Raw genomic sequence first — 17,758 nt, 5'->3', positions numbered from 1 at the left:
GAGTTGACGTACAAGGGATAAAGACAAAATGGTTTCAAGCAAAGGGCTCAACAGGTAATGATCAATGGCTCAATGTCTAGTTGGCAGCCTGGATCTAGTGGAGTGTCCCGGGGTCAGTCCTGGGGCCAGTTTTGTTCAACATCTTTATTAATGATCTGGATGATGGGATGGATTGGACACTCAGCAAGTTGTGGATGACACTAAACTGTGGGGAGAAGTAGATACGCTGGAGGGTAGGGATAGGGTCCAGAGTGACCTAGACAAATTGGAGGATTGGGCCAAAAGAAATCTGATGAGGTTCAACAAGGACAAGTGCAGAGTCCTGCACTTAGGAAGGAAGAATCCCATGCATCGCTACAGGCTGGGGACGGATTGGCTAAACGGCAATTCTGTAGAAAAGGACCTGGGGATTATAGTGGATGAGAAGCTGGATATGAGTCAACAGTGTACCCTTGTCACCAGGAAGGCTAACAGCATATTGGGCTGCATTAGTAGGAGCATTGCCAGCAGATCGAGGGAAGTGAGTATTCCCCTCTATTCGGCACTGGTGAGGCCACAGCTGGAGTACTGCATCCAGTTTTGGGCCCCCCACTACAGAAAGAATGTGAAGAAATTGGAGAGAGTCCAGTGGAGGGCAATGAAAATTATTAGGGGGCTGGGAGACATCACTTACGAGGAGAGTCTGAGAAAACTGGGCTTATTTAGTCTGCAGAAGAGAAGAGTGGGGGGTCAGGATTTGATAGCAGCCTTCAACTTCCTGAAGGGGGGTTCCAAAGAGGATGGCTCTAGACTGTTCTCAGTGGTGGCACATGACAGAAAAAGGAGCAATGGTCTCAAGTTCCAGTGGGGGAGGTCTAGGTTGGATATTAGGAAAAAACTATTTCACTAGGAGGGTACTGAAGCACTGGAATGGGTTACCTAGGGAGATGGTGGAATCTCCATCTGTAGAGGTTTTTAAGGCCTGACTTGACAAAACCCTGGCTGGGATGATTTACTAGGTGTTGGTCCAGCTTTGAGCAGGGGGTTGGACTAGATGACCTCCTGAGGTCTCTTCCAACTCTAATCTTCTATGATTCTATGAAAGGGCTGTATACTCACAAGGAGTTTGGAGGCTAAAAAAAAAAAAAATCACAGAGTTGCTCACAGCCTGAGTTAGGCACCCAACGCACCCACACAATGAATGGAGAGCCAGAGGTGCCTCACACAGCCAGGCTCAAAGAGCTCCCTGTTAGGGTTCCACCGGCCCAGGCTAGCCTGGGGGCATGGCGAGGCCCACACATGGCAGCTTTGAAACTGGGAGGGACTGGACAGCCTCTCTCTGACACGCACAGACAAGCAGAGCGACATGGATTGTCCCAGGGGGTGGGGCGGGGCTCCCACTCCTCTACAAACACATCATTTCACTCAACCTGCACCATCTGTGTGGAGCTGCACCTACCCAGCGCTGTACCCCCAGGATGCTGGACACCCAAGCCACAACCTCCACACTTAAAAATCCTCCCAAAATGCCACCGGGACTTGTGATCCATTCCATATGCAGGGAGCAGAGCGGTGTGGCCGAGCGGAATGGGAGGGGGGGTGAGCTGAACTGCCCGGTCACACAGACACAAATGCCTTTTCCACAGGCTCCGCTCCCTGGCAGAGCACAACCAAGGGACACCCTAGCAGCAGTCACACTCAATCACATGCCAGCGAACACCAGGAATGCCCTGCACCTTAGTGCAGGCAGCAGGAGAACCATGGCTCTATGCTATAGAGCTCTAAGTTCCCCCCTGGGCCGCTCCATACCTGGAGGGGAAATCTCTCCTGCCACGGGAGTCAAAGAGGGGCTGCCCTCCCCCTGGGCCTAGTTGCCTCTCTAAAGGACATGATAATCCAAGTGTATGCCTGTGAGCCTGCTCCCTGCTGGAAAACATACCCCCTGTGAACGCCTTCCTCTGCTGAAACACACACAGGCTCCAGGCCCACCCATAGCCTAGCTCCGGCGGGAATATTAGCGCAGACCCCCCCCCCCCCCACACACACACACACAGAGCCCACATGTCAAAGCAATGCACCCCTGCCATCCTGCCCTGAGCCCAAAACGCTCAGCTCTTCCACAGGGAGAACAGGGCTCTCAGCCAGACAGAGCCCCAGGACACCCACCCACCCAGCAAGGAACCCAACCGCTCCATCAGGGCCTCACACAGAGTTACAAAAAGATCCCGGGGCTTGGGAACCCCTCTGTGAAGGGGAACCTCTCTGTTCCCGGGCTTGGCAACCCCTCACTGGCTGAGTGCCGTGCATTTCAGCACATCTGGGCTCGCTGCTAGCCTCCCTGGTGACAGACACACTCAGGTGACCAATCACTGGAGGAGTTTAGCCCATGCAGGCCCTGTGCCAGAGATCAATGCTCCATGAAAGCCAGGGGGCCCAGATCCGGCGCCTACACAGCTGCTCTGTGATAGAGGATCGGGTTTTAGCAGCACTGGTTCCTGACATCCCCAGCACCAGTTCTGAACACCCAATGAAAGCCAGAGCCTGGGTCACATTTGGCCTGCTCCCCATCACCAGCATGGAGAGTACTGGGCACCTGGGGAGGAGGGCAGCCTACTGCCCTCACAACCCTCCTTCCCCAGACTCTGGAGCACAGATGGAAGTTTGTCCTTACCTAGCATTAGGATTACCATACGTCCGGGTTTTCCCGGATATTTCCTCTTTTTTGATCCACCGCCCTCTGTCCTGGCGGATTTGTCAAATAAGAGGCAACGTCTGGAATTTTTGTGAGCCAAGGTCGCAACTCAGATGGATCTCTGATTGGTCCCTTCCCTGCAGCCACAGCAGCTGGATCCCACCATGGATGCCGGAATGGGGGGCCACTTTTGACCAGCTGTAAGGATGAGTGACGGGGAGAGGGGGCAGGGGCCCAGGGGGAAGGGGCAGAAAGAGGGTGGGGGTCCTGGGGAAAAGGATGATGCAAGGGAGGGAGTTTGGGGGGAAGGGGCAGCATGAGGGCAGGGGCTCTGGGGGAAGGGGCGGAACGAGGGCAGGGGCCCGGGGTGAAGGGTCGGAACGAGGGCAGGGGCTTGGGGAGATGGGGCAGCAGGAGGGCGGGGACTCGGGGGGAGGGGCAGTGCAAGAGCAGGGTCTCGGGGAAGGGGCGGTGTGTGGGCAGGGGCTCTGGGAGAAGGGGTGATGCTAGGGCACGGTCCTGGGGGGAAGGGGCGGCGCGAGGGTGGGGACTTGGAAGGAACGGGTGGCATGGAGGGTGGGACCACTGTTCGGTTGCCGGTGGCCCCCCCACTTTTAGGAAACTTCTGGTGCTCCTGGATCCCATCCACATCGTCCTGGGGAGGGGGAGAGGCCTGCAGGGAGATGCTGACTAACAGTTGACACTGTGTCCCGGGTCTGCGCAGCCACCCTGCCACTGTGACAGGGAGTAACACTGCCCCCCACCTCGAGAGTGAGGCTGCAGGACTCCCTCCAACATTCCCCCAGGTACCCCTCCCAGTACACACACACCCCTCCAGTACCCCCCAAACATCCCTGCCAGCACCCCCCAGGTACTCCCTTCTGTTCCCCACAGATTCCCCCCTTCCCCCCACAATAGTGTCCTCTTTGGGGGAACGTAAACTATGGTTACCCTACCTAGGGAGAGGTCAATGGACTTTTGAAGCATCTGCTAAGAAAGTGTCTCAAAAGTGTTGTCTAAAAGAGGCAGAGCCGCTTGAACAGGCCTTTTGCAGAAAGATGGAAGTACCTAATTCCTAGAGCCCTGCATGCTCGCTGATATCTGCTTTATAGCCACGGATCCACGGATCCAGATATCCATGGATCATTTTTGTGGATTGCAGCTCGGATGCAGATACAAATTTTGTATCCACGTGGGGCTCTACTAATTTCACGCCCCAGGGATGGAAGAGGATGACTTGCTGACAGTGCTTCGTTACCATTATACACACAGTTCCATAGAGCTATAGACCTTAAGGCCAGAAGGGACCACCATGATCATTTAGGCTGACCTGCACATTGCAGTGAAATGCACAACAGGTTCGCGCCTGGATGCAGTTGCTGTCTCCGAGTCTAGCTGTGTAATAGTACCGCAGAGTGTTTAGACAGCACAAGGACAGGGTCGGGGAGGGAAGGATAGAGAGGAGCTTTCTGTATCTGTAAGCTGGCCCATTCCTTTCCAATAAGCAAGGCACCATCATGCAGCTGCACCTTATCTACACACTAGAAACAGTAATGATCATTTATTGGGGACCCAGGCTGGCTGCTGCACAGACTGGTGGGCCTGGTGCCCTGAGTTCAGGGGGCATCAGGCACAGACAGACAGACAGATGGGGTCTGACACCCCAAGCTCAGGGGGCGTCAGGCATAGACAGACAGATGGGGTCTGGCTCCCCGAGCTCAGGGGCATTGGGCACAGACAGGGCCTGGCACATCCAGTATAGACAGACAGGGCCTGGCGCATCGGACATAGGCAGACACCCGTAGTCAGTCTCTCTCCATAGCTCGTCTGAATGTGGGGAAGGAGCCGGCTGTCCCTGTGCACCGGACAATGGTTCTGCAGGGCGCACCACATGCTATCTGCATGGCTGGGCACAGGCTGCTCAGGGATGGACGTGGGAGCTGCACCAGGGAAAGCTGTGGGCGTGGGACAGAGCAGGGGAGCTTTCCAAGGCAGCTGGGGAAGGCAATGCAGAACTGAGACCTCCAGCCAGCAGCCCCAGCCCCAGGACGAGCCCCATCAGCGTCCCCACAGCCCAGGCAGCTGGCAGCCCTGGGGCTGCTCTGTGCAGGGTCCCACCGGCCCGTCTCTCACTGCAGGCTGAGCCGAGCCCAGCCCAGCCTGGCCGGCATGCGGCTCTCACAGCACCGCGTCTTCCCTCACCAGCCAGGTCATCTCACTGTGGGGCTCCTCAGGGGGCTCTGGATTTGCCACTCCCTGGGGCAGGGCCAGGGTCCCTGGAGCCCCCAGCTCCTCCAGGTGCACATGGCCTGCAAGCAAGAGGACAGGATGAAGGGCCCAGGCTAGGGTTCCCAACTTTCTAATTGCACAAAACCGAACACCCTTGCCCCACCCCCTGCCCCAAGGCCCCACCCCTGCCCTTCTATGAGGCCCCACCCCCCAGTCCCTCCAGCCCTCCTCCCTCCATCGCTTGCTGTCCCCCACCTTCACTCACTTTCACTGGGCTGGGGCTAGGGCAGGGGGTTGGGGCGTGGGAGTGGGTGAGGGCTCTGGCTGGGGGTGTGGGCTCTGGGGTAGGGCTGAGGATGAGGGGTTTGAGGTGCAAGAGGGGGCTCCAGGATGGGGCCAAGGGATTTGGAGTGCGGGAGGGGGCTCAGGGCTGGGGTAGCGGGTTGAGGTGTGGGAGGGTGTGTGGGGTCAGGGAGGGAGTTAGGGTGCAGGAGGGTGTTCTGACCTAGGGCAGGGGGTTGGGGTGAGGGTGCGGGCTCTGGGAGGGAGTTAGGGTGCAGGACGGGGTTCTGAGTTAGGGCAGGGGATTGGGGTGAGGGTGCGGGCTCTGGGAGGGAGTTAGGGTGCAGGAGGGGGTTCTGAGTTAGGGCAGGGGATTGGGGTGAGGGTGCGGGCTCTGGGAGGGAGTTAGGGTGCAGGAGGGGGTTCTGACCTAGGGCAGGGGGTTGGGGTGAGGGTGCGGGCTCTGGGAGGGAGTTAGGGTGCAGGAGGGGGTTCTGAGTTAGGGCAGGGGGTTGGGGTGAGGGTGCGGGCTCTGGGAGGGAGTTAGGGTGCAGGAGGGGGTTCTGACCTAGGGCAGGGGGTTGGGGTGAGGGTGCGGGCTCTGGGAGGGAGTTAGGGTGCCGGAGGGGGTTCTGACCTGAGGCAGGGGGTTCGGGGTGCAGGCTCCGGCCAGGCAGCACTTACCTCAGGCAGCTCCCGGTTGGCAGCGCAGCGGGCTTCAGGCAGGCTCCCTGCCTATCCTGGCTCCACACTGCTCCTGGAAGCAGCCGGCACGTCCGGCCCCGAGGCAGAAGCGCAGCCACCAGGCGGCTCTGCCCGGTGCGTTCTGCCTGCTCTAGCAGGCACTGTCCCCACATCTCCCATGGACCTTGGTTCCCGGCCAATGAGAGCTGCAGAGCCGGCGCCGGGGGCAGGGGCAGCATGCAGAGTTTCCCTGGTCACCCCTGCGTCTAGGGATCGCAGGGACATGGCGGCCACTTCCTGGGATCTGCGCACATCCAGGGCAGGGAGGGAGCCTGCCTTAGCCCTGCTGCGCCACCGACCGGACTTTTAACGGCCCAGCCAGTGGTGCTGACCCGAGCCACCAGGGTCCCTTTTCGATTGGGCATTCCAGTCAAAAAATGGATGCCTGGCAACCCTAGCCCACCCTACCCCCAAGCCAGCATGCCAGGGCACCTTGTGAATGGGACCCCACTGCCAGGGCAGGGCTGTAGGGATGGGGCACCCGCAGGCCAGGACCGTGGGCCTGGGCATGGCAGTCAGAGCAGAGATCCCAGTAGCTGTGAGAGCAGAAGGTTCCCATGCAGGGAGGCAGCACAGGGCATGGACAGGGCACTGGCCTGTAGCTCAGGGATACTGGGCTCCAGCTGGGGTTGGATTCCTGGGTCAGGACAGCAGGGCAACCCTTGTCCCAGCCCCCCCTTTCTCTCCCCTGCAGGGGTCCAGGGCTCTTACCCAGGGGGTTCCCAGCGGTTCTGTCCCGACGCCTCCTCCAGCAGAGCAGTGCCCCACAGATCAGCACCACCAGGGCGCCCAGGCCAAGGAGCACAGAGCAGAGTAGCCCAGGGCCTAGGGAGAGAGCCAGGCAATGAGCTGTGCCTCGTCTCTGCCCCACAGCCCCTGAGTCTGACTCCCTCCAGATGCGCAGGCCCCTGACAAGGCTGACTCCCTCCCCTGCCCCATAACCTGCCTGGGCCCGACTCCGTCCTCCATGCACAGTAGGGTGACCATACATCCCGTTTTGGCCAGGACAGTCCCTTTCTTAAGCCCTGTCCCAGCCATTCCGAATTTTTTGGCAAAAGTGGGCTTATGTCAAAAAGTGGGGTGCAGAGGAACATTGCGGGGGCAGGCAGCGACGCCAGCCCCGTGCAGAGGGAGAGGCAGGGGTCAGGTGGGGGGCAGGCAGGGCTCAAGCGAGCAGCAATGCAAGCCCCAACCTGGTATGAGGGGGCAGGCAGGACTCAGGTGAATGGCTCGGACCAGCCCCGCATGGTTGGGGAGGAGGGGTTGGTCTATCCCCATGTGGTGTTCTGTTTTCCCTTTGGGAAATATGGTCACCCTACCCCACAGGCCCTCCCAACAGCCAGAGGCAGATTAAGGTTTCCTGGGGCCCCTCCCTAACTCTTCTGCCTGCAACCCCGCCCATGGCCCCATCCCGTTCTGCCCCTTCCCCCGCAGCCCTGCGCCTGTTGCACCCACTGTCCTGACCCACTCCACCCCCCGCACTGCGGCCCCCACAAGACATTTGCTCCTCTCAGCCCCTCCCAACTTCAGCCCCAAGGCCGGAGAAGCTCTGTCCCCACTGCCACAGGCCCGGGGCCGCAGCGGGGAGAGGGCGCGCTCTTCCGGACCCGGGGCCGCGGCAGTTGCCAACTTTCTACTCGCACAAAACTGAACACCCTTGCCCCGCCCCACTCCTCCTCTGAGGCCCTGCCCATGCCCCACCCCTTCTCTGAGGCCCCCCGCCTGCTCCCTCCATTCCCCCCCCACCCCATCGCTCGCTCTCCCCACCCTCACTCACTCATTTTCACCGGGCTGGCTCAGGGCTGGGGCAGGGAGTTGGGGCATGGCGGGGGAGAGTGAGGGCTCTGGCTGAGGGTGCAGGCTCTGGGATGGGGCTAGGGATGTGGGGTTTGGGGTGCAGAAACAGGCTCTGGGCTTGGGCTCAGGGGTTCAGATGGCTCTGGGTTGGGGCAGGGGGTTGGGGTACAGGGGGTGTGAGGGCTCTGGCTGGGGGTGCAGACTCTACGGTGAAGCTGGGGATGAGGAGTTTGGGGTGTAGGAGGGTGCTCTGGGCTGGGACTGAGGGGTTCGGAGGGTGGGAGGGGGATCAGGGCTGGGGCAGGGAGTTGGGGCACAGCAGGGGAAAGTGAGGGCTCCGGCTGGGGGTGCGGGCTCTGGCGTGGGGCTGTGGATGAGAGGTTTGGGGTGTAGGAGGGTGCGCTCAGCTGGGGTCAAGGGGTTCAGAGGGCGGGAGGGGGATCAGGGCTGGAGCTGGGGCAGGGGACTGGGGCCTGGGAGGGAGTCAGGGGTGCAGGCTCCAGGCAGCACTTACCTCAAGCTTCTTCTGGAAGCAGCAGCATGTCCCCACTTTGACTCCTACGTGGTGGCGCGGCCAGGAGGCTCTGCATGCTGCCTGGTCCACAGGCACTGCTCCCACTGCCCGTGGTTCCTGGCCAATGGGAGCTGCAGAGGCAGTGCTTGGGGCGGGGATAGCATGTGGAGCTCCCTGGATGCCCAAAGTGTAGGATCCAGAGAGGGGACATGCCGGCTGCTTTCCAGGAGCCGCAGGGAGCCTACCAGCCCTGCTGCACGCTGCTGCCAACCGGACAGTCAATGGCACGGTCAGCAGTGCTGACCGTAGCCACCAGGATCCCTTTTGGACCAGATGTTCTGGTCAAAAACTGGGGGTGCAGGGACCATTCCCAGCCCAAGGAGTGGGCGGGGGAATGGGTTAGAGAGAGGGTTGGGGGCACTAGCTCCCAGAGGCCTCTCTCCAGCTGCTCCCACAGGCCCTGTCCCTTAGTCATCTCTCCCAGACCCCACAGGCTCTCTGCCCCGCAGATCTGTGCTCTGGGTTTGCCTGCAGGGGTTGCAGCCTCCAGCACCGGAGCCAGGGCTGGCAGGAGAGGGAGCCCCGTGGCAAAGGAGGCTGCTCAGAGACCCAGGAGTGGTGCCCCAGGCTGAGCAGGGCTGTCGGAACCGCTGGGACAGCCAGTATCCTCGGTGTGGTGAGCAGGAGCCCTGGCGCTGCCCCCCCGGAGCCCGGCCACCCCCTGGCATGGCCAGGGTGTCTCTCCCGCCCACCCCATGTCTGCAGGAACATGGGCATGGCTACGGCGCACAGCGCTGGTCACTCACCGGCCTGCCCAGCACACACCACGCTGGCCTCGGAGCCACGGCCACACAGCCCGGGACCCAGCCGGCTCAGCTGGCACTCAGTGATGAGAGACTCCTGGCCCAAGCAGCTCACGCCCTCCAGCCAGACGTCGCCGGCCCCGTGACCGAACTGAGCAACGCCTGGGGCTGACAGCGCCGTGCCGCAGCCCAGCTGCTTGCACACCACCCCCGCCTCCGGCAGGCCCCAGCCGGCGTCACACACGGCACCCCAGGTGTCGTTAATCAGCACCTCCACTCGCCCGGAGCAGGAGCTTGGGCCACTTGTCAGCCGCAGCCTCAGCTGGCCCTGATCTGAAACACAAAGCACAGGGCACAAGAGGCTGTTCCCTGCTGCCAGACGCCCGAACACCCGACACCGCACGCGGATGGGGGGGTGTCTGCACAGAGCAGAGAGGAGCATTTCTATATCACCCCACCTGTGTGTGCGCACACGCACTCAGACACACACGCGCACTGCACCCCCCCACACGCAATGCCACACAAGCAGACACACACACAATCCCATGCACAACCCCCATACGTCCCTATGCACACCCACACATTGCCTCAAAACACACAGACTGCCACATGCACACACGCACTGCTGCACATGTATGCCAATATTCATAGACTGTCTCGTGCATACCCCTTCACACACACACCTACACAACACTGCCACAAACAGGTACAGAGACGCACACACACACCACCACATGTAGGCTGACTCTCAGGGGTTAGCACCCTCCGCAGAGCCCGCACCCCACTTCCAGCAGCACAAGCTCCTACCGCCCTGGGTGTTACCTGAGCACACAACACTGGCATCTTCTCCGGGGTTACAGCCATGCTCTCCCCAAGGCCTAGCCTTGCATTCGGTGAGGGCAGCTTCTGTCCCTGTGCACTGAACCTCATCCAGCCACACACGGTCAGATCCTTGTCCCAAGTGAGCCCCATGTGGCGCTGATAATGCTGTCCCACAGCCCAGCTGCCTGCACACGACTTCAGCCTCGGACAAGCCCCAGCTGTCATCACACACGGTTCCCCACTGCTGGTTGTGAAGCACCTCCACTCTCCCAGCGCAGCGACTCGGGCCGTTCACCAGTCGGAGCGAAGCCACTTCTGAAATGCCTGAGCCTGCAAATACCCCAAGGGAATAAAGACTTAGGGAGGTTTCTGTGCATCTGATCTGTAGTGACACAGGGAACATAGCGCCTTGAGACACAGGACTGGCTGGAGAGGCAGACTCTGGAAATTGAGAGCAAGGAAACTGCCAGCTGTTGCTGGTCTCTACTGTGTTTAGGGAAACAGAACTTTGTAAATAAACCAGATCACACCAAAGAAACACCTGATTTGTGTAATTAATTTCTCCTCTTCCCAGAAACACCCATCAAGGCCCCACTATGGCTAATGCAACAAACAGGCAACATTCCTCATTTAGGAAGAGCAGAGGGGGGATAGCACCCTGACTTGCTTTACAGTTAGTGAGCGCTCAGCAGTGGAAAGTGTAGGGAACACTGTTCCCATGGAGACATGGCAACAGGGCAGGGTTGCCAACTTTCTAATCGCACAAGACCAAACTGCCATGAAATAATTCCTAGAGCAGATAGTTTAGAAAAATGTCCAATCTTGATTCAAAAATTGCCAGCAATAGAGAATCCACCACAACCCTTGGAAAATTGTTCCAATGCTTAATTACTCTCACGTACACCTTATTTCCAGTCTGAATTTGTCCAGCTTCAACTTCCAGCCATTGGATTGTACTATACCCTTCTCAGCTAGACAGTTTGTTCCCTATATAGTGTGATACAGGAGGGCCAGGGTGCAGTGCTAGACATATAAGCTCAAGGCTACTTACGGCGTGGTTCCCTGTAGACTAGGGAAGGTGGCTGCAGGTTAATTGGCGCACCTGCAGTCAATTAAGGCCCTGTTAGGAACCTAATAAAACCCCCTACATCAGGCAGATAAAGGAGGAAAGAGGAAGGACTGGAGCTTGGAGGTGTGTTGAGAGACCTGAGAATAGGAGGAAGGAAGACCCTGTCCGCCCAGCGTCTGAGGGTAACCCCATCTAAGGGAGATGAGAGTAAGAAACCCACAGTGGTTGAAAGGGGCTGGGACTCAGAGCAAGGAGCAAACCCAGACCGCTTCCCTCCTCTACCACCTTCCCAGGGCCCTCAGCACCCCAGAGCAGGGGCAAAGGGTGGCATCTTAGCTCCCTGCCAAGAAAAGCACAGGACCCACCAAACTAAAATTGGCTATCTTGCCACAATAGGTACTTATAGACTGTGATCAAGTCACCTGTGATGGGGGTGAGGGAACCCCATCCTCTGAACTACCCTCTGCCTCACATTCGTGAGGCCAAATGGCTAGAGTTGATATGATTGGCTCTGTCTCCAGGACTGTATGGCCTAGTGGTCAGAGTCAATTTGGCTACCCTTGTCCTCAGGGGTAGAGGACCTAATGGTAAGGGTTGATATGGATGCCCTCTCCCTCAGGGCTGTGTGGCCCAATGGCCAGAATCAGCAGAGTTGCCCTTATCCACAGGGGACTAAGGCTTTGCAGCCAGAGCCAATGAGCTGCCACCCCCTGAGAGGAAGCAGGGGGACTCGGGCCCACCAGGCTCTGCTGGGTCCCAGTCTAGGGCCCTAACAGTGGTGGAGCATTCTGCCACTGAGTCAGCGGGGCTTCAACTGAAACATGCCAACTTCCCACTGGAATATAGCTAGTCCCTGCCCTGGGCCACTTCCTACCAGGCTTCCTAGTGACTTGATGTTCAGGTAGTAAGAACTGGCCAGGCTCCCTGCTCCTACACAGGTCAGAGATACGGTGGAGTCTTAGGGCAGGTCGACACTACAAACTTGCAGCTGCACCACTGTAGCTGCACGGCTGTGGTGCTCCTGATGAGGATGCTCTAAGGGTATGTCTACACTACGGAATAAGGTCGAATTTATAGAAGTCGGTTTTTTAGAAATCGGTTTTATAAATTCGAGTGTGTGTGTCCCCACAGAAAATGCTCTAAGTGCATTAAGTGCATTAACTCGGCGGAGCGCTTCCACAGTACCGAGGCAAGCGTCGACTTCCGGAGCGTTGCACTGTGGGTAGCTATCCCACAGTTCCCGCAGTCTCCGCTGCCCATTGGAATTCTGGGTTGAGATCCCAATGCCTGATGGGGCTAAAACATTGTCGCGGGTGGTTCTGGGTACATATCGTCAGCCTCCCGTTCCCTCCCTCCCCCCGTGAAAGCAAGGGCAGACAATCATTTCGCGCCTTTTTTCCTGAGTTACCTGTGCAGACGCCATACCACAGCAAGCATGGAGCCCGCTCAGGTAACCGTCACCCTATGTCTCCTGGGTGCTGGCAGACGCGGTACGGCTTTGCTGCACAGTAGCAGTAACCCCTTGCCTTCTGGCAGCAGACGGTGCAATACGACTGGTAGTCGTCCTCATCGTGTCCGAGGTGCTCCTGGCCGCGTCGGCTGGGAGCGCCTGGGCAGACATGGGCGCAGGGACTACATTTGGAGTGACTTGACCAGGTCATTCTCTTTAGTCCTGCAGTCAGTCCTATTGAACCGTCTTATGGTGAGCAGGCAGGCGATACGGACTGCTAGCAGTCGTACTGTACCATCTTCTGCCAGGCAGGCAAGAGATGAGGATTGCTAGCAGTCGTATTGCACCATCTTCTGCCAGGCAGGCAAGAGATGGGGATGGCTAGCAGGCGTACTGTACCATCTTCTGCCGAGCAGCCATGAGATGTGGATGGCATGCAGTCCTTCTGCACCGTCTGCTGCCAGCCAAAGATGTAAAAGATAGATGGAGTGGGTCAAAACAAGAAATAGACCAGATTTGTTTTGTACTCATTTGCCTCCTCCCCTGTCTAGGGGACTCATTCCTCTAGGTCACACTGCAGTCACTCACAGAGAAGGTGCAGCGAGGTAAATCTAGCCATGTATCAATCAGAGGCCAGGCTAACCTCCTTGTTCCAATAACAACGATAACTTAGGTGCACCATTTCTTATTGGAACCCTCCGTGCAGTCCTGCCTGAAATACTCCTTGATGTACAGGCACCCCCTTTGTTGATTTTAGCTCCCTGAAGCCAACCCTGTAAGCCGTGTCGTCAGTCGCCCCTCCCTCCGTCAGAGCAACGGCAGACAATCGTTCCGCGCCTTTTTTCTGTGCGGACGCCATACCACGGCAAGCATGGAGCCCGCTCAGCTCACTTTGGCAATTAGGAGCACATTAACCACCACACGCATTATTCAGCAGTATATGCAGCACCAGAACATGGCAACGCGATACCGGGCGAGGAGGCGACGTCAGCGCGGTCCCGTGAGTGATCAGGACATGGACACAGATTTCTCTGAAAGCATGGGCCCTGACAATGCATGCATCATGGTGCTAATGGGGCAGGTTCATGCTGTGGAACGCCGATTCTGGGCTCGGGAAACAAGCACAGACTGGTGGGACCGCATAGTGTTGCAGGTCTGGGACGATTCCCAGTGGCTACGAAACTTTCGCATGCGTAAGGGCACTTTCATGGAACTTTGTGACTTGCTTTCCCCTGTCCTGAAGCGCATGAATACCAAGATGAGAGCAGCCCTCACAGTTGAGAAGCGAGTGGCGATAGCCCTGTGGAAGCTTGCAACGCCAGACAGCTACCGGTCAGTTGGGAATCAATTTGGAGTGGGCAAATCTACTGTGGGGGCTGCTGTGATGCAAGTAGCCCACGCAATCAAAGATCTGCTGATATCAAGGGTAGTGACCCTGGGAAATGTGCAGGTCATAGTGGATGGCTTTGCTGCAATGGGATTCCCTAACTGTGGTGGGGCTATAGATGGAACCCATATCCCTATCTTGGCACCGGAGCACCAAGCCGCCGAGTACATAAACCGCAAGGGGTACTTTTCGATAGTGCTGCAAGCTCTGGTGGATCACAAGGGACGTTTCACCAACATCAACGTGGGATGGCCGGGAAAGGTGCATGATGCTCGCATCTTCAGGAACTCTGGTCTGTTTCAAAAGCTGCAGGAAGGGACTTTATTCCCAGACCAGAAAATAACTGTTGGGGATGTTGAAATGCCTATATGTATCCTTGGGGACCCAGCCTACCCCTTAATGCCATGGCTCATGAAGCCGTACACAGGCAGCCTGGACAGTGGTCAGGAGCTGTTCAACTACAGGCTGAGCAAGTGCAGAATGGTGGTAGAATGTGCATTTGGACGTTTAAAGGCGCGCTGGCGCAATTTATTGACTCGCTTAGACCTCAGCGAAACCAATATTCCCACTGTTATTACTGCTTGCTGTGTGCTCCACAATATCTGTGAGAGTAAGGGGGAGACGTTTATGGCGGGGTGGGAGGTTGAGGCAAATCGCCTGGCTGCTGGTTACGCGCAGCCAGACACCAGGGCGGTTAGAAGAGCACAGGAGGGCGCGGTACGCATCAGAGAAGCTTTGAAAAACAGTTTCATGACTGGCCAGGCTACAGTGTGAAAGTTCTGTTTGTTTCTCCTTGATGAACCCCCCCGCCCCTTGGTTCACTCTACTTCCCTGTAAGCTAACCACCCTCCCCTCCTCCCTTTAATCATTGCTTGCAGAGCCAATAAAGTCATTGCTGCTTCACAGTCATGCATTCGTTATTCATTCATCACACAAATAGGGGGATGACTACCAAGGTATCCCAGGAGGGGTGGTGGAGGAGGGAAGGAAAATGCCACACAGCACTTTAAGCACAGCACTTTAAAAGTTTACAACTTTAAAATTTATTGAATGACAGCCTTCTTTTTTTTGGGCAATCCTCTGTGGGGGAATGGCTGGTTGGCCGGAGGCCTCCCCACCGTGTTCTTGGGCGTCTGGGTGTGGAGGCTATGGAACTTGGGGAGGAGGGCGGTTGGTTACAGAGGGGCTGCAGTGGCAGTCTGTGCTCCAGCTGCCTTTGCTGCAGCTCAACCATACACTGGAGCATACTGGTTTGGTCCTGCAGCAGCCTCAGCATTGAATCCTGCCTCCTCTCATCACGCTGCCGCCACCTTTGAGCTTCAGCCCTGTCTTCAGCCCGCCACTTACTCTCTTCAGCCCGCCACTTACTCTCTTCAGCCCTCCACCTCTCCTCCCGGTCATTTTGTGCTTTCCTGCACTCTGACATTATTTGCCTCCACGCATTCGTCTGTGCTCTGTCAGTGTGGGAGGACAGCATGAGCTCGGAGAACATTTCATCGCGAGTGCGGTTTTTTTTCTTTCTAAGCTTCACTAGCCTCTGGGAAGGAGAAGATCCTGTGATCATTGAAACACATGCAGCTGGTGGAGAAAAAAAAAGGGACAGCGGTATTTAAAAAGACACATTTTATAAAACAGTGGCTACACTCTTTCAGGGTAAACCTTGAAAGTTAACATTACATACATAGCACATGTGCTTTCGTTACAAGGTCGCATTTTGCCTCCTCCCACCGCGTGAACGGATTTTGGTTGAATGCCAGCAAACATACACTGCAATGCTTTGTTCTACAGTGATTCCCCAGTACGTGTTGCTGGCCTGGAGTGGTAAAGTGTCCTACCATGAAGGACGAAATAAGGCTGCCCTCCCCAGAAACCTTTTGCAAAGGCAGAACCGCAAATGCCAGGGCAAAGTAATCCTTTCACATGCTTGCTTTTAAACCATGTATAGCATTTTAAAAGGTACACTCACCAGAGGTCCCTTCTCCGCCTGCTGAGTCCAGGAGGCAGCCTTGGGTGGGTTCGGGGGGTACTGGCTCCAGGTCTAGGGTGAGAAACAGTTCCTGGCTGTCGGGAAAACCGGTTTCTCCGCTTGCTTGCTGTGAGCTATCTACAACCTCCTCATCATCATCTTCTTCGTCCCCAAAACCTACTTCTGTATTGCCTCCATCTCCATTGAAGGAGTCAAACAACACGGCTGGGGTAGTGGTGGCTGAACCCCCTAAAATGGCATGCAGCTCATCATAGAAGCGGCATGTTTGGGGCTCTGACCCAGAGCGGCCGTTCGCCTCTCTGGTTTTCTGGTAGGCTTGCCTCAGCTCCTTCAGTTTCACGCGGCACTGCTTCGGGTCCCTGTTATGGCCTCTGTCCTTCATGCCCTGGGAGATTTTCAGAAAGGTTTTGGCATTTCGAAAACTGGAACGGAGTTCTGATAGCACGGATTCCTCTCCCCAAACAGCGATCAGATCCCATACCTCCCGTTCAGTCCATGCTGGAGCTCTTTTGCGATTCTGGGACTCCATCATGGTCACCTCTGCTGATGAGCTCTGCATGGTCACCTGCAGCTTGCCACGCTGGCCAAACAGGAAATGAGATTCAAAAGTTCGCGGTTCTTTTCCTGTCTACCTGGCCAGTGCATCTGAGTTGAGAGCGCTGTCCAGAGCGGTCAGAATGGAGCACTCTGGGATAGCTCCCGGAGGCCAATACCATCGAATTGTGTCCACAGTACCCCAAATTCGAGCCGGCAACGTCGATTTAAGCGCTAATCCACTTGTCAGGGGTGGAGTAAGGAAATCGATTTTAAGAGCCCTTTAAGTCGAAATAAAGGGCTTCATTGTGTGGACGGGTGCAGGTTTAAATCGATTTAACGCTGCTAAATTCGATCTAAAGTCCTAGTGTAGACCAGGGCTTAGCCAGGGGTTTTCCACCTTTTTTCATTTGTGGACCCTGAAAAAATTTCAAATGGAGGTGGGGACCCCTTTGGAAATCTCAGACCTAGATTGTGGACCATCAAGCATTCATGGATCACAGGCTGAAAACCACAGTTCTGTGGTAACAACAACCTTTTGTTGACCCCTTAGGCATAGTCTGCAAACACCCAGGGCCAGCGGGCCACAGACTGAAAACCACCGCTCTCAGCCGAGGGGCGAGCTCTCTGTTCGGCTTACTATCAGAGTCCCCGGGCGATGCTCTGGAACTGCTCCCTACGAAGCCAGGCAGGACTCTGGGGAAGTCTCCTTTCTGTGAGCAGCCTGTCTGCAGGGCAAAAAGCTCACACAGCTTCCACTTTCCTGGGTCTGACCTCAGAGCATTCAGCATCCTCTGCCCCTCCGTGCACTTCCCACAGCGAGTCCACCCAGGCAGGGTCCTGGGGAAGCCAGAGGGTCCTGCCTCCCAACTCCGCAGTCAGACGTGACTCTCAGCCAGCCAGTAAAAGAGAGGTTTATTAGATGACAGAGAACGGCTGACACCCTGTTTCTGGCAGCTGATGGCCTGGCCCTTCCCCCCTGCAAAGTGAGAGCTAAAGTAGGTACAGAGAACAGGACCCCTCAGCTGGGTCCATTTTGGGGGGGGGAGGGCAGTGAGCCAGACAACCCCGTCTGCACTTCACTCCATGTCCCCAGCCAGTCCCAAACTGACTCACCCTCCAGCCCCTCCTCCTCTGGGCTTTGTTCCTTTCCTGGGCCAGGAGATCACCTGATTCCTTTTTTTTTTTCCCCAACACTTTAGCTCTCACTTTGCAGGGGGGAAGGGCCAGGCCATCAGCTGCCAGAAACAGGGTGTCAGCCGTTCTCTGTGTCCAGGCCCCTGCACACACCTGCCCTCTAGGGCTCTGCAACGATCATACACCCTTATCCCACCACCTAGATACTTAAGAACTGCATAGGGGAAACTGAGGCACCCCCACAATATTCAGAGAAAACATTAAGAACATTCCCACTTTGTCACATTTACTATCTCCATGAGAGGCAGTAGGTATGCCCATGGGAGATGCTG

The 17,758-nt window shown here is 57.0% G+C and overlaps 2 protein-coding genes across 4 annotated transcripts in view; both read right to left on the bottom strand.

The window, feature by feature from the left end:
• Nucleotides 1–5,155: 5,155 nt before the first annotated feature.
• The window catches only part of LOC125629384 (scavenger receptor cysteine-rich domain-containing protein DMBT1), a 90,707-nt gene continuing 78,104 nt past the window's right edge, over nt 5,156–17,758 (bottom strand). For all 3 annotated transcript variants that reach the window (XM_075122542.1, XM_075122543.1, XM_075122544.1), the window contains 3 exons: nt 9,863–10,192; nt 9,044–9,373; nt 5,156–6,751 (listed from right to left, as the gene is read on the bottom strand). In XM_075122542.1, the coding sequence (XP_074978643.1) occupies nt 6,321–6,751; nt 9,044–9,373; nt 9,863–10,192 (1,091 nt within the window). In that variant the 3' untranslated portion in view covers nt 5,156–6,320. The remainder of the gene's footprint in view (nt 6,752–9,043; nt 9,374–9,862; nt 10,193–17,758) is intronic.
• LOC142069895 (uncharacterized) lies at nt 10,220–16,634 on the bottom strand. The gene is made up of 3 exons (XM_075122650.1): nt 15,735–16,634; nt 14,887–15,346; nt 10,220–10,244 (listed from the first exon to the last, which is right to left on the bottom strand). The coding sequence occupies exons 1-3, from the start codon at nt 16,312–16,314 to the stop codon at nt 10,220–10,222; spliced, it is 1,065 nt and encodes a 354-aa protein (XP_074978751.1). The 5' UTR covers nt 16,315–16,634.

The sequence above is a fragment of the Caretta caretta genome, chromosome 23 (assembly GCF_965140235.1).
Source record: "Caretta caretta isolate rCarCar2 chromosome 23, rCarCar1.hap1, whole genome shotgun sequence".
In the NCBI taxonomy this organism is placed as follows: Eukaryota; Metazoa; Chordata; order Testudines; family Cheloniidae; genus Caretta; species Caretta caretta.
The sequence above is the reverse complement of the archived record's forward strand: the minus strand, read 5'-3'. Positions and strand labels throughout refer to the sequence as shown.

Coding starts and splice junctions, on each gene's coding strand:
- LOC142069895 (XM_075122650.1), bottom strand. CDS start 16,314: ATGCAGAGCTCATCAGCAGAGGTGACCATGATGGAGTCCCAGAATCGC. Junction 15,347..15,734: donor AGGCGGAGAAGGGACCTCTG/GTGAGTGTACCT, acceptor TTTCTCCACCAG/CTGCATGTGTTTCAATGATC. Junction 10,245..14,886: donor CCCAGACGCCCAAGAACACG/GTGGGGAGGCCT, acceptor GTGTCACTACAG/ATCAGATGCACAGAAACCTC.